Genomic DNA, 12,500 nt, shown 5'->3' on the forward strand with positions numbered 1-12,500 from the left:
CAAGTCGGAATTGACATGGAGAGCAGAGAAGACGATTGCTATCCTTCCCAACCCGGGCGCGGATGAGGAATGCGATGCCGCGGACGCCGAGGTTGAACGTATTGAGGAAGAGTTGAACGAGATTCTTGAAGAAGTTAAGAAGACTCTAAAGTATGCTATACGTAATGATCAGCAAAGGCTACTGCTAATCTGGAAATAGGTGCAAGGAAGCAGTATTCTGGCATAGTGCTCAAGGGGGGAAGGAGATCTTCCAAATCCAAGTCCCGGCAAGCGTCAAGGCCCCTGCCAGGTGGACAAAGGCTAGTGGTACCAAGGTACGCATCGTCATCTTATCTGGATACGGACTTGGCAACTGATGGCCACGCAGAGTCACAACAGGTATTACACCCCCGAGACTATCCCAGTCATCAGACAGATTCAAGAAGCTCGTGAGACCCAAGCAGCTGCCAAGAAAAACTTTTTCAAGCACCTCATGGATGAGTTTAGCAAGGACCGTGAGACATGGCTTATCACCGTTCGAGTGATCGCCGAGTTGGACTGCCTCGTCTCCCTTGCCAAAGCGTCCTCCGATATGGACGAACCCAAGTGTCGGCCTACCTTTGTTTCCTCTTCCTCTGCGTTTATCGACTTTCGTGACCTCCGACACCCATCCATGTGCCTCCGCTCCGATTTTATTTCAAACGACGTTCAGCTCGGCGGAGATCAGCCTAGACAGGTGCTGTTAACAGGTCCGAATATGGCGGGTAAAAGTACGCTGTTGAGAATGACTGCTGCAGGAGTTATCATGGCACAGTTGGGATGTTATGTGCCCGCTAGTGAAGCGAGATTGAGCCCGGTGGATAAGATTCAGACTAGAATGGGTGCCTATGACAGTGAGTATCACACGGATTCCAAACTCAAGTATTGGGCTGACCATGGGTAGATATGTTTGCGAGTGCGTCGACTTTTAAAGTTGAGCTGGATGAATGTTCTCGCATCTTGCGTGAAGCCGGACCAAAGTCTCTTGTCATCCTGGACGGTGAGTTTCTTCTTGTCACCACAGAGACCTCTCTGACGTCTTTGATCAGAGCTTGGTCGGGGAACCTCAACCTACGATGGTATGGCCATTGCCGGTGCAGTGTTACATCATATTGCTACTCACTCCCTCCCCTTGGGATTCTTCGCTACCCACTATGGATCCCTCACCGACGATTTCGCGTACCATCCGAATATCCGTAGGATGCACATGCAAACGCACGTTGATGACGAGCAAAAGCAAGTTGTCTTTTTGTACAAGCTCATCCCCGGTGTGGCGGAGTCATCGCACGGTACACGTAAGTTTTAACCACCGCTATTTGTCGTTTGAGCATTAGCTAACCCTGTCGATAGACGTTGCAAGGATGGCTGGTGTCCCACTAGATGTCGTCCTTCGTGCCGAATCAGTATCCCAACAGTTCTTTTCTGCATTCAATGACAAGCTCGTCAACCGTCGTCAGTCAAAGATGCCTATTGTTGCCCAAGCAGATTTTGCATGGTTGATGAGGGTCGTCAAGGGTTTGGAAGGTGCGGTAGCTGGTAGTCAGGATAAGAAGGGCATACTGGGAGGGCATGAGGCGACCTTGGCTGATCAGCTGGATATTGTCGAGCGATGTGCGGGGGGCTATGAGATTGCTGAGGCATAGTAGAAAGTGAAAGATTTTGGTTGTATCTACAAGTTATATTCAAAAAGGGATATCGTCTCTATGTCATAGGTTAGAAGTTCATGTATGCATTGCTAGTATCATAACGACAGCATACTAGCTAATGGTGCAGGTTATTATACAGAGCTGTAAACTAATGGTACAATTATGCCGCCGGATTACCCCAAGCTGGGGGATCCTTCCTTCTAGACTTGTTTCTCTTCCTCTTTCCTCCGTTCACCTTTTCTCTCACGGGCTGTTCACCGCCGACCGTTGCCTCCATCTCAATCAACGTTTTCCCCATTTCCCCTACTCTCCCAACCCAATCTTCACCCCATCCACTTCCTCCACCACCACCTTGTGCTGGACGGAACTTCCGCCCTGCTCGGTCAGCCGAACGATACGCAAAGGCGGAGCCCAACAGGTCCATTTCTAATCTAGGACATGTTTTGAGATGATCTGTCAAGTCGGGTGGGAAGGGGGATTCGTCGTTGAGATTTGATCTGGGGGAATAGGCAGGAAAGGAGAGACGAAAGAGGGAGCCGACTTTGGGGATGACTCTGACTTTGTCGTCCTGCCCGACAAGTCTAAAAGTTTCTGCCGTCTCTTCGATGACGATCCCCCTCTGATCCTTTAAGCTGTCATTCTTCGCAGCGAGTACGGAGAGATAAATGCCTGTAAAGTCTGCCTTTGAGATTTTAGACTGAAGAGGCTCAGGATTGAGCGACGGGAGGGTGTTTGGTACAGGGAACGGTAGGGGAGGAAGGGCAAGAAGTTGGCAAATGTAATTGATATGAAGATGGTTTAATGGAATGAGAGCGTTGTATCTGTAACAAGTCAGTGAATAGTTCCTTCAGCAACATGTATACTTGCGATATTCTGTTGCCTTTTCCAACAACGCCTCCTAGCCGTCTTCTGACCTTTCTCATCCCTTCTAATCCCAGTTCCTCCCTCGTCTTCACATTCCTCTCATGTTCCTCTCTCGCCTTTTTCTTCTCAAACGCATTACCTCTGTTTCTCTTTCTTCCCTGGACCAGCACAGAAGAGGTAGTGGATGGCTTATCAGGTGTAGTGAGAAGCGTCTTGCCGGATAAGCGGGAGGAATAAATCGAGGCATTGAGAGACAGAAGATTAGGAAGGAGCGGTTCTGTCTGTGGGAGTAACGGCGCAAGGGGTCTTTTGAGATGGGACGAGATGGTCCTGTATGGATCTATCTGCTGTGTGTTAGGCGCCGGAGATGGGTTTCTGCTGGAGGATGCCGATGCCGAGCTCTGCTTTGAGGACATCTTGTGAGATGCAGGCCTGAGAGGATGAGACGCAAGTCTAAAAGGGATCTCGAACAGAGTAGGCAACGTGTTGAAATATTAAAAGAAAACATTCCGCGAGAGGTGCCCCTGCTCTAGAAACAAGCGGCCTCCACTTTGGCGAAGCATAACTTGGGAAACCATTCAAAATATATGTATGTATATGCGTGGATCAGCGATAGTCCGCCGTGGAGGAACAGCATTGTGCATGCATCTCATTTTCCTTCCGACCCTCCGGTGAATGGCTTTGCCAACGACGATCTGGATTATGAGAAGACGTCTCCTTCGTACGTAGCTGGATCTGAGTTTCACAAGGTCACACATTCCCTGTTTCCCTTCTCCTCACTTTCCAGCAGCGCCTTCGATCCAATTTTCAGCGACAGATCCTCCCCAGAAGTACTGTAAAGACTTTCTGGGTGTTCTCTCGCTTTCTTTTACTTAATGTCTTACGTAAGCTACCGCTAAATAAACGTGCCGCGGGGCCAATCGTTGGGTGTATGAATGAATGTTGCTTGTTCTCTGCAGTGAACAACCATACTTTCGCACATTTCATGTCATTTCACTTTTACCTCTATTCTTCCACGCCAGCAGCTATATACAGCATAACCCGGTAGAAAGCGCACCCAAACGGCCAGAACGACATCACACGCCCACTGAGAGCAGTCACAAGCGGTAACACACCTCGCGCGGCCCTGCGTCTTAGTCCGAAGCATCAAAGTTGGTCATGTCCAAAAACATTTCTTACCCCGTACCTCAGCAAGAACCGTACCAAAGCCAGCCAACTGTCCGAAATGGAAACGGATACTACCGTACATCTTCGGGATTTACTCAACGCCATGGAAGACAGACCAGTGGGTCAAGATCTGTAAGTGTTGAAGCATGGTTCCGGTTCGGCAAAGGCTGATGGCTGCGATTCAGTACCCTAGTGCGCTTGACTCTTCCATAACAAGGCTGCTCGTGACCACGAAACAACTTTTGCAAGGTCTTGACCAATGGTCGCATGGCTTGATTTCCGAAATCGATGTGCGTTTATTGTTCTTGGCTATAAATACCCATATCTGATTGTGTTTTCAGGTGAGCGATATTTATGTGCGTTTGGGCAATGGATTTGAGACTTGCGTGCAAGCCTTCAGCCGAGTGGGTATAGATACAAGGTGCGTAATAGCTAAAGTCTCCCATCTGCGAATCTGACAATTGCCACAGAGAGCTCAGCTCGATTCCTCAAGATCTGCGCAACTGCCTGGAGCATTGTCTCTCCCAAGATCCTTCCCCGGATAGTCTCGATAGATTCCTCCCTGAAATCCGCAACATTATTCAATATTTGCTGCAAGGGTTAAAGCAGAAGCAAATGCAGTACAAGAGATTACAGGAAAGGAACAGGCAATACGAGTCAAGCTCTTCTTTGGCAGGGACGACTTCGACAGTAGGCGATGGTTCCCAAGCCTCTGTCGCGCACTCGCAACCGGTTGGTATCCCTGGCCAACGAAGACCATCAGAAGATTATCCTTCAGACCCTCGTTTTTCTGCTCGATCGGGAACATCTACTTCATCTGCCTCTCCACCCGTGTCTTCCCAACTCTCTCAACTCTCATCAACTCAGTTAACCGCTCAGCCTCGATCGGCCTCAAACCCCGCACTGGCGGAACGTGAGCGCCGACCTGCACCCTCGCGTCCGCCGCCACCCGATGCCTTCCGCCCGGCTAGACCTCCCGGACCTCGTAGACCTAGTTCGCCTGTTGGAAGTCAGACGCCCCAAGAGAACATACACAGCGTCATGAGTCGCGGCGGAGAATCTCAACAATCTCATTCCCCAAGTTATGATATTCCGACCATTGCTATAGTACCTGATTCACGATCAAACTCTGGTACAGGGCCCAACCCAGCGGCTCCGTCACCTCCGCCGGCCAAGCCTAATTTGACTATCAACACTGACAAACCTATCCCTCCTCGACCGGACCGATTTGCAAGAGACAGTTATGGCCGTCCAATATCACGCTTTTCGGTAGACTCTGACGCATCCGCTGGGTCACCGGTGGTTGAAACAGGAGCGGTTGAAACAGGAGCGGTAGACGTACAGAGCAGAGCGATGGATTCTGTGCCCGAGGAAGGTGAGCGGAAATCAGCAGAATTGAAGAGAAGGCCGAGGGCAAGTGTGGACAGGAGCTCGAGGGCGAGTGGAAGTGGGAGTAGCGATCGTGGTCACCAAACACAGCAATCTGAATGTACCGCGCCATCATTACCCATGCTCGATTTCCCTAGAAACATCTCTCTTCACCCAGCCACCCCTCCCGCTGTCAGAAATCCCCTTCCAGCAACTTCTACCCACGCGCCGACACTTCCACCCCCAGAATCGCTTCCTATCCCTGAAGTACCTCCAGAAACGCGTGCAACTCTTGCCGCACTCGAACGTTCGGACGCTCTCGAGCGCAGAGCTTCCAAACGATTTTCATCTTACACCTTTAACAACCTCAATTCTTCTTCATCCCCTCGAGCAAGCCCTCAGCGACCTACAAGGCGGGCTGTCAATAATGCTCGAGAGCAATTAGCGTCCGGAGGGACGTTGCCAGAAGGAGTGGGTTTGGGTATGGGTTTGCATGAGCGTGCAGGATCAAGAGGGGGGTCACCAAAGTTGGAGAGGGTGAGGGAAGCAGGCGAAGAGCCAGAAGGAAGCGGAGCTACCATTGAACCGTCCAGTCCCACGGGTTCAGTTCGTGTCCTCAAAACACCTCCTCTGTCACCCTCTGCTACGCCCCGCCCACCATCGCATCCTGCGTTTTCTGACCCCAATCGCATGAACGTCTTTCTGCAAATCGGACGTAAAACTAAACGCCATGTACTTGAGCTGCCGATCACTCTGGAAGCGCTCAAACTGGTGTTCATGGAAAGATTCGAGTATGATCCTGGAAAAGAAGACTTCCCAGATGTATACATTAGAGATAGAGATGGGATGGAGTACGAATTGGAAGGGGTTGAAGATTTGAGAGAAGGGTGCACGTTGTGCTTGAACATTGAACGTGAGTTTTTGGTCACTTTAACCGTTTCCAAGTCTTAAAACTGACGTAAAGGTAGCGCTGGACCAAGTTAAGCTCCACATTGATTCTACCTTTGCTACCCTTGTGCAAGAGATGAAAGAACTTCGCCAAGCTCTCGACAAGGAACGCGAGACCACCAAGCGACTGTCCGTCTTGGCGTCGCCGTCGGTTGCTGGGGACCCAGCTTCTCTGACTCCTTCCACCTCCCCCTTGCAACCTCCCGCCTCCGCCATCTCCCTTCCTGCCCCTACGCCTTTAGTGGTAGGTCCGTCAGAAGACCATCTTAAACAGATCCAAGAGCAACATGAAGAGCTTGAGAGTCTGCGCAGAGAATTAGCCATCACGCGTCAGTCGCATGCCGAGCATATCAACGAGTCTTCGGCTATTATTTCATCTTTGAAAGATGAGATCGCCCAGATCAAAAAGGTCACTTCGACGAATCCCAATTCGAACCGCGGTCTCGTCGACCGAAGCAAAGCCGAACTCGATACCCAGTGTACGGAAACGATCAAAGCTGTCGAAGACATTACCGATATCGTTGATGCCGCACGTATCGATGCATACAAACGATTTGTCACGCCATCTAAACAGCAGATGGCTACCATCCAATCTGATCTTCAAAAAGCCCGCCAGCTTGTTGAAGACTTTACCAGTGCTGTCAAGATTGCCGATCCTACATGGCGAGGTACATGGCAGACTGAACTTCACAGGGTGATGGAGGAGCAAAAGCTGCTTCATCACCAGACCAAGCTGTGTGGAGACTTGAAAAAGGATTTGGAAGATGCGGAAAGCATGCTTGGAAATGTGCAGACCTTTGTCGAGCAGCGGGTTGCTGGAACTAGGACAGCTAGGATTAGGGTCGGTGCTGATGCCGAGGTCGAAGGCGGGGGCATCTCGAGCTTGCTTATGGAGATCCGTACCAAGGATTCTGATCCCGAACAACGTCTCCGTGCTATCGAAGCCCAACAGCGGGCTCGTGCGAGGGAACGTGCGAACAAGGTGGATGAATTTGAGGCGGAGCTGAAAGGATTTGTAGGTGGGAAGAGATTGAAGAAGACTGGAGGAGCAGAGGAGGTGGATAGACTGAGAGGAAGGAAAGACGAAGTGTTGAGGGTGCAGTTGACTGGAAGTAGTGGCGTTGGCGCAATCACACCACAGATCACGGGGCAGAGTGCGAAAGCGATCAGTCCGCAGGGAACGGGGCAAAGTGTAAATACAGTCATTAGTGGGAGTGGATCTGCACCGACGACACCGGCCAAGGTTGAAGGCAAGGAAAAAGAGCCGGAGGAAATGCTGGTGAAGAGTTCAAGTGCAGCTAGTTTAGCGAGTTCCAATGCGGCTCCGGAAGGAGTGAGCCCGGGGGTTAGTCCTGCAAAGGATCAGCCACTGGTCGAGACTAAAGAGGAGGCAGATGTTTAGATTCGTTGTATATACTAGATACGCTTATGGGCGGGACATTTTAATATAGTGGATAAAACAAGCGCATACTACTCATATATTGTCGCAAATGCGAGAAAGAATGAAGGATTTACATAATGAGTGAATCATGTTGTCGTGTGATCCTATGTGCGTGGATAAGTTTAATAGAAATAACAGTGAAGCCTGTGACTGGGGCTAAACGACCATGTATGGTGCAGACAGATGCTTCTCCTTTGCCCGACCTGCGGCGTCTCTTATTTTGAGGCGTTGGGCCTCGATGATTGGTCACTCATCCTTGCGTCTCGACACTGGCCAGCGCTTTTTGCACCTCTCTCAACGCCTTGTCGGCACTGACACTATCCCTCCTCTTCTTGTCTCCATCCACTCCGTCCTTTGGCCCTCCATTCGAAGTCACTCTCATCCCCGTCATCGCGCTAGGGTCAACGAGCACCACTGCCTCCCCGCTTGAGCTGCTCCCCGAACGGGAAGGTGGTCCGCCTGAAGATTCATCATGAGTTGGTAAAGTCGGTCTGGAAGATGCGTTTGTAGGAAAAGAAAGGGCTCCACCTGCCAGACCGGCAAGACCTCCTAAGCCGCCTGACAAGGAAGTGCGAGCCCAGGAAGAAGAGCCTGAGCCTGATCTGTGATGGCCCCTTCTCTGCGTCGGGGCAGCGAGACCCCCCGCGTGGGGGCCGGAGGAGCTGCCGGGAAGTGCGCCAGAGATACTGCCTGTTTTGGAGTGGTGGATGTTGGTCACGCTCATTGCCCGGCTGTGCACTTGAGGTGCGGCAGGGTCGTTGTTGGCTGGGAAGGGGAAGGGCGCGCCACCGCCGTTAGCGGCGTTTGACATTGAGGAACGGTGTCCGAGCGCACGGGACGCAAGCGACTGGATGACCTGCGCTGCATCGGGTCGGTCGTAGGGGCGGATGCTGCCAGTGAAGGATGGAGGGGGGTGGAGAAGGAAGGACAGATACGCGCGTTTAGCTGCAAAAAGCGCGCTTTAGCCTCGGACATGACAAGAGACGGATCGGACGCACCGACGTTGGCGTCTGCGAAAACAACCAAGGCGTGGGTGTCATCGAGCCATTTTATTCGGTAGCCGCCTTTGTCGTTATCCCATTCCTTGAACATGAGCTGGAGGTCGCGGGTCTTGAGTCTGTATGCAGAGTCAGTGCATGCGCGCGGCGGGATTGCTTACTCTGCTGAGAAGTTTGCGAGGTGGAGGATCCTGGTGACTGCTGCGGAGAGCTGGAGGTGGGAGGACGAGGAGGCGGCGAGGAGAGTACCGTTGGGGAGGGAGATGGACATGGCTGATGTGGATTTCCGGGGAGGGCGGCCGTGTAATGCAATGTATGGGAGGAAGGAAGAGACTCCACCAACAGCACACGACAGTTTCCGCAGATGGCGACAGCCAAGACGCGTACACAAACGTCCGTGCGTCATCACCTTCCAGCCCCGCCACTCGCCACGTTCGGCCAACACCGAATCGCCGATGACCGGAGGACCCTCGTCCCTGGATCGCGATCGCTCAGATGCGGGGAAGTGAGCCGGGGTGACTGGATGGCTGCTGGGCGGTGTGTGATGATATAATCCACCCAGCTACATATCTTTCTTCCTTCCTTCTTTCTTCTTCCTCACTAGAATACGTTTATCCTTTTCTCGGCAACGTGAGTACTTTCGCCACCCGTTTCCCCCTCCCCAGACCGCGGGGAGCAAGCATAGAGGATGGATGGAGAACGGGGAATAATCGCATGGGAAATACGGCGGAGGATCCACCTCGTTGCCACCCACATTCCACTACCTTCTACAGTGCTCGTTCTGCGCATGCAGCTCGGTTCCACGGCACATCCGTTCTTCCTCCGCTCTTCATCCATCCTTTGCTTACTCATCCGCGCACGCTCGCTTGTATAAAAAAGGCTCGAGCTGACAATTGCATTTCTTCGTTCTCCTTCGTCTCTTATCTGCCACTGCATCGCCACCGACTTCTTCACCCATCCATTCACACAGCGCAGCGCACACCCAAACACAATGCAAATTTTCGTCAAGACTCTCACCGGTAAGACTATCACTCTCGAAGTGGAGTCTTCCGACACCATCGACAATGTCAAGGCCAAGATCCAGGACAAGGAGGGTATCCCCCCTGACCAGCAACGATTGATCTTTGCTGGTAAACAGCTTGAAGATGGCAGGACTCTCTCCGACTACAGTAAGTTGACATCCTAGTGGCGGCACATATCATTTACTAATGCCATTGCAGACATTCAAAAGGAGTCTACCCTCCACCTTGTCCTCCGTCTCCGAGGCGGTATGCAGATCTTTGTCAAAACCCTCACCGGCAAAACTATTACCCTTGAAGTTGAAAGCTCTGACACGATTGACAATGTCAAGGCCAAGATCCAGGACAAGGAGGGTATCCCCCCTGACCAGCAGCGATTGATTTTCGCCGGAAAGCAGCTTGAAGACGGCCGAACGCTCTCCGACTACAACATCCAAAAAGAATCCACTCTCCACCTCGTCTTGCGTCTCCGAGGTGGTATGCAGATTTTCGTCAAGACTCTTACCGGAAAGACTATTACTCTTGAGGTTGAGTCCTCCGACACTATTGACAATGTCAAGGCGAAGATTCAGGACAAGGAGGGTATTCCCCCTGACCAACAACGATTGATCTTCGCCGGAAAGCAACTGGAGGATGGTCGAACTTTGTCCGATTACAGTGAGTCGGCATTTGCACAATGTCATGATGGTTGCTAATATTTTTTATTCAGACATCCAAAAAGAATCCACCCTTCATCTTGTCCTTCGTCTTCGAGGCGGTATGCAGATTTTCGTCAAGACTTTGACTGGAAAGACAATCACTCTTGAAGTCGAGTCTTCTGACACTATCGACAATGTCAAGGCGAAGATTCAAGACAAGGAAGGCATTCCCCCTGATCAGCAGCGACTTATCTTTGCTGGTAAACAACTAGAGGATGGCCGTACTCTTTCCGACTACAACATCCAAAAGGAGTCTACTCTTCACCTTGTCCTCCGTCTCCGCGGTGGTATGCAAATCTTTGTCAAGACGTGAGTCCCTGTAACACTCTTACTCTGTGGAAACTTGCTCACAATTTTCTCAGTCTTACGGGTAAGACAATCACTCTTGAGGTCGAATCCAGCGATACCATCGACAATGTCAAGGCCAAGATCCAAGACAAAGAAGGTATCCCCCCTGATCAACAGCGATTGATTTTCGCCGGAAAGCAGCTCGAAGACGGCCGAACCCTCTCCGACTACAACATCCAAAAAGAGTCCACTCTTCACCTCGTCTTGCGTCTCCGAGGTGGTATGCAGATTTTCGTCAAGACTCTTACCGGAAAGACTATCACTCTTGAAGTCGAGTCCTCTGACACTATCGACAACGTCAAGGCGAAGATTCAAGACAAGGAAGGCATTCCCCCTGATCAGCAGCGACTTATCTTTGCTGGTAAGCAACTAGAGGATGGTCGTACCCTTTCCGACTACAACATTCAAAAAGAGTCTACTCTTCATCTTGTTCTCCGACTCCGTGGCGGTCAATAGGCGTAGAGCGTACAAGTTGGTGAAGCGAATGTTGTGACAGTTTTATGAAGTCTTGTAGGCAGGCAGTATACATGAATGTATACCGAATCAATGGACCGTTCTTTCTTTTTGCGGTACTATTTTGAAGCTCATTCAGCGTTTTGAGTGGCATCGTTCTGCAGTGTGCCGTGAGGATGACGTGCTGTAGGGTGCAGATATTAATTATCCAGAGCTGTGTGCGTTCACGTCACTTGATATTTTTATCGGTTGTCTTGTTTGGACCGTCTTTGTCATTTTGCTTGACTCTACCGGCGTATCTAAATATATGAGCCGATAAGATCTCTATCCTTTACATTTTCATCGAACCAGCTGAATAAGGGTCTACGTCGAGATTCAAGTCATTTTTGGCAAATTTCAAGGCATATGACACCCTATCTCACCTACTATTAGACAAAAAGAAAAGATCCTCATGCTAGAACCTTCCCCTTCAAAAACATCTGGCAGTTTTGAATTTTAAGGAGGTCCACACAAACAAACAATGACTGGGATGATACATCCTGTCGTCAACAAAGACTATTTTACTACATACGGGAGACTTCGCAGAGTAGATATGATAGATATGACCTAATATCAACCAAGGTATCAGAAAAGGACACTTGCCCTTGTTGCTGAGCCAAGCACGCAAAGCAGCCAGCAGGGGAGAAGAGATGCGATGAATAGAAAGATCTAAAAGCGGACGTGTTGCATATAGTTAATAAGCGCATCAATCTTACCTGTAAATTTATGTGTCCTGCCATAAACTTATTGTCCCAGGTCTAATACCTTGCTAATACCATGTGCTGGTCGTAAATCAATCGGCTGCTTTATACAGTACTACTCATACTACGAACTGACACCACATTCGTCTCGTGTGTGCACTTTAAAGCCCCCCGCGACCAATACTTATCTGTAATCTGCTTTCGTCATAGGATTTCCCCCATTCAGGTCTATCCAACGAACGAACGTGTTTTCCTGAAACATCCAACTCTATTCTTCATCTCTTCTACATCCACATCTATTACTCATCTACACCTGTACTCACACCTCTCCCGCATCTCCAATCGTACCCCATGGGCCCACCAGCAAGCACGCCATAGCCACCATGTCCAGCCCATCAACATCCCAGTCATCGCAACTCGCTCAGCCTGAACCCAATACCGACCTCCCAGAGCTCCCGTGGGCGTTCATTGATTGTTCCATAGACATCCTGATTAAACTGCTCTCGCATATGCTGGAGCTGCTTATTAAACATAATGATCAAGTCGTATTGACGCCGGAATCCTTGACGAGGTTTCATTCTCGGGCAGCGCCGGGGATCAGTGTGGTTGATTATCTTGCGAGAATTGTCAAGTATACAAATTGCGAAGTTAGTGTCCTGGTTTGCCCGAGTGTGGAATTGGACCTTATTCAGGCTGACACTGGTTTAGAAAATACCGTTATTGTCAATTCTCAGTTATATCGACATAACTTGCGTCAACCTCCCGACATTCACTCTTTCCTCCCTTACAGTT

General features: G+C 50.4%; 5 protein-coding genes and 1 pseudogene across 5 annotated transcripts in view; 4 read left to right on the forward strand and 2 right to left on the reverse strand.

The window, feature by feature from the left end:
• CNK02590 (mismatch repair-related protein, putative) overlaps positions 1-1,762 on the forward strand; it is a 4,621-nt gene extending 2,859 nt beyond the window's left edge. The window contains exons 10-15 of the mRNA XM_024658087.1: positions 27-150; positions 200-314; positions 368-872; positions 923-1,018; positions 1,068-1,313; positions 1,369-1,762. Coding sequence (XP_024513779.1) covers positions 27-150; positions 200-314; positions 368-872; positions 923-1,018; positions 1,068-1,313; positions 1,369-1,661 — 1,379 coding nt within the window. The 3' untranslated portion in view covers positions 1,662-1,762. The remainder of the gene's footprint in view (positions 1-26; positions 151-199; positions 315-367; positions 873-922; positions 1,019-1,067; positions 1,314-1,368) is intronic.
• CNK02595 (hypothetical protein) lies at positions 1,737-2,972 on the reverse strand. Its single transcript, XM_024658811.1, has 2 exons — positions 2,532-2,972; positions 1,737-2,485 (listed from the first exon to the last, which is right to left on the reverse strand). Exons 1-2 carry the CDS (start codon positions 2,942-2,944, stop codon positions 1,825-1,827), a joined length of 1,074 nt encoding a protein of 357 aa, XP_024514645.1. The 5' UTR covers positions 2,945-2,972; the 3' UTR covers positions 1,737-1,824.
• Positions 2,973-3,496: 524 nt separating this feature from the next.
• CNK02600 (cytoskeletal regulatory protein binding protein, putative) lies at positions 3,497-7,553 on the forward strand. Its single transcript, XM_567860.2, has 5 exons — positions 3,497-3,827; positions 3,881-3,985; positions 4,037-4,116; positions 4,166-5,976; positions 6,032-7,553. The coding sequence occupies exons 1-5, from the start codon at positions 3,687-3,689 to the stop codon at positions 7,411-7,413; spliced, it is 3,519 nt and encodes a 1,172-aa protein (XP_567860.1). The 5' UTR covers positions 3,497-3,686; the 3' UTR covers positions 7,414-7,553.
• On the reverse strand, positions 7,498-8,766 carry CNK02610 (hypothetical protein). The gene is made up of 3 exons (XM_567861.2): positions 8,612-8,766; positions 8,451-8,569; positions 7,498-8,397 (listed from the first exon to the last, which is right to left on the reverse strand). The coding sequence occupies exons 1-3, from the start codon at positions 8,719-8,721 to the stop codon at positions 7,703-7,705; spliced, it is 924 nt and encodes a 307-aa protein (XP_567861.1). The 5' UTR covers positions 8,722-8,766; the 3' UTR covers positions 7,498-7,702.
• A 279-nt stretch (positions 8,767-9,045) lies between these two features.
• On the forward strand, positions 9,046-11,065 carry CNK02620 (ATP-dependent protein binding protein, putative). The gene is made up of 5 exons (XM_567862.1): positions 9,046-9,080; positions 9,421-9,619; positions 9,671-10,126; positions 10,179-10,476; positions 10,530-11,065. The coding sequence occupies exons 2-5, from the start codon at positions 9,442-9,444 to the stop codon at positions 10,969-10,971; spliced, it is 1,374 nt and encodes a 457-aa protein (XP_567862.1). The 5' UTR covers positions 9,046-9,080; positions 9,421-9,441; the 3' UTR covers positions 10,972-11,065.
• A 908-nt stretch (positions 11,066-11,973) lies between these two features.
• CNK02630 overlaps positions 11,974-12,500 on the forward strand; it is a 1,934-nt pseudogene continuing 1,407 nt past the window's right edge.

Source organism: Cryptococcus neoformans, assembly GCF_000091045.1.
Source record: "Cryptococcus neoformans var. neoformans JEC21 chromosome 11 sequence".
Classification (NCBI taxonomy): domain Eukaryota; kingdom Fungi; phylum Basidiomycota; class Tremellomycetes; order Tremellales; family Cryptococcaceae; genus Cryptococcus; species Cryptococcus deneoformans.

Bases quoted from the DNA above. Each gene is read 5' to 3' on its own strand.
- CNK02620 (XM_567862.1), top strand. From the start codon at position 9,442: ATGCAAATTTTCGTCAAGACTCTCACCGGTAAGACTATCACTCTCGAA. The intron at 9,620-9,670 runs GTAAGTTGACAT...ATGCCATTGCAG, and splicing joins CAGGACTCTCTCCGACTACA to ACATTCAAAAGGAGTCTACC. The intron at 10,477-10,529 runs GTGAGTCCCTGT...CAATTTTCTCAG, and splicing joins ATGCAAATCTTTGTCAAGAC to TCTTACGGGTAAGACAATCA.
- CNK02595 (XM_024658811.1), bottom strand. From the start codon at position 2,944: ATGTCCTCAAAGCAGAGCTCGGCATCGGCATCCTCCAGCAGAAACCCA. The intron at 2,486-2,531 runs GCAAGTATACAT...GACTTGTTACAG, and splicing joins GGAAAAGGCAACAGAATATC to ATACAACGCTCTCATTCCAT.
- CNK02600 (XM_567860.2), top strand. From the start codon at position 3,687: ATGTCCAAAAACATTTCTTACCCCGTACCTCAGCAAGAACCGTACCAA. The intron at 4,117-4,165 runs GTGCGTAATAGC...CAATTGCCACAG, and splicing joins CGAGTGGGTATAGATACAAG to AGAGCTCAGCTCGATTCCTC. The intron at 5,977-6,031 runs GTGAGTTTTTGG...ACGTAAAGGTAG, and splicing joins GTTGTGCTTGAACATTGAAC to CGCTGGACCAAGTTAAGCTC.
- CNK02610 (XM_567861.2), bottom strand. From the start codon at position 8,721: ATGTCCATCTCCCTCCCCAACGGTACTCTCCTCGCCGCCTCCTCGTCC. The intron at 8,570-8,611 runs GTAAGCAATCCC...CTCTGCATACAG, and splicing joins CTCGCAAACTTCTCAGCAGA to ACTCAAGACCCGCGACCTCC. The intron at 8,398-8,450 runs GTGCGTCCGATC...CGCTTTTTGCAG, and splicing joins TTTCGCAGACGCCAACGTCG to CTAAACGCGCGTATCTGTCC.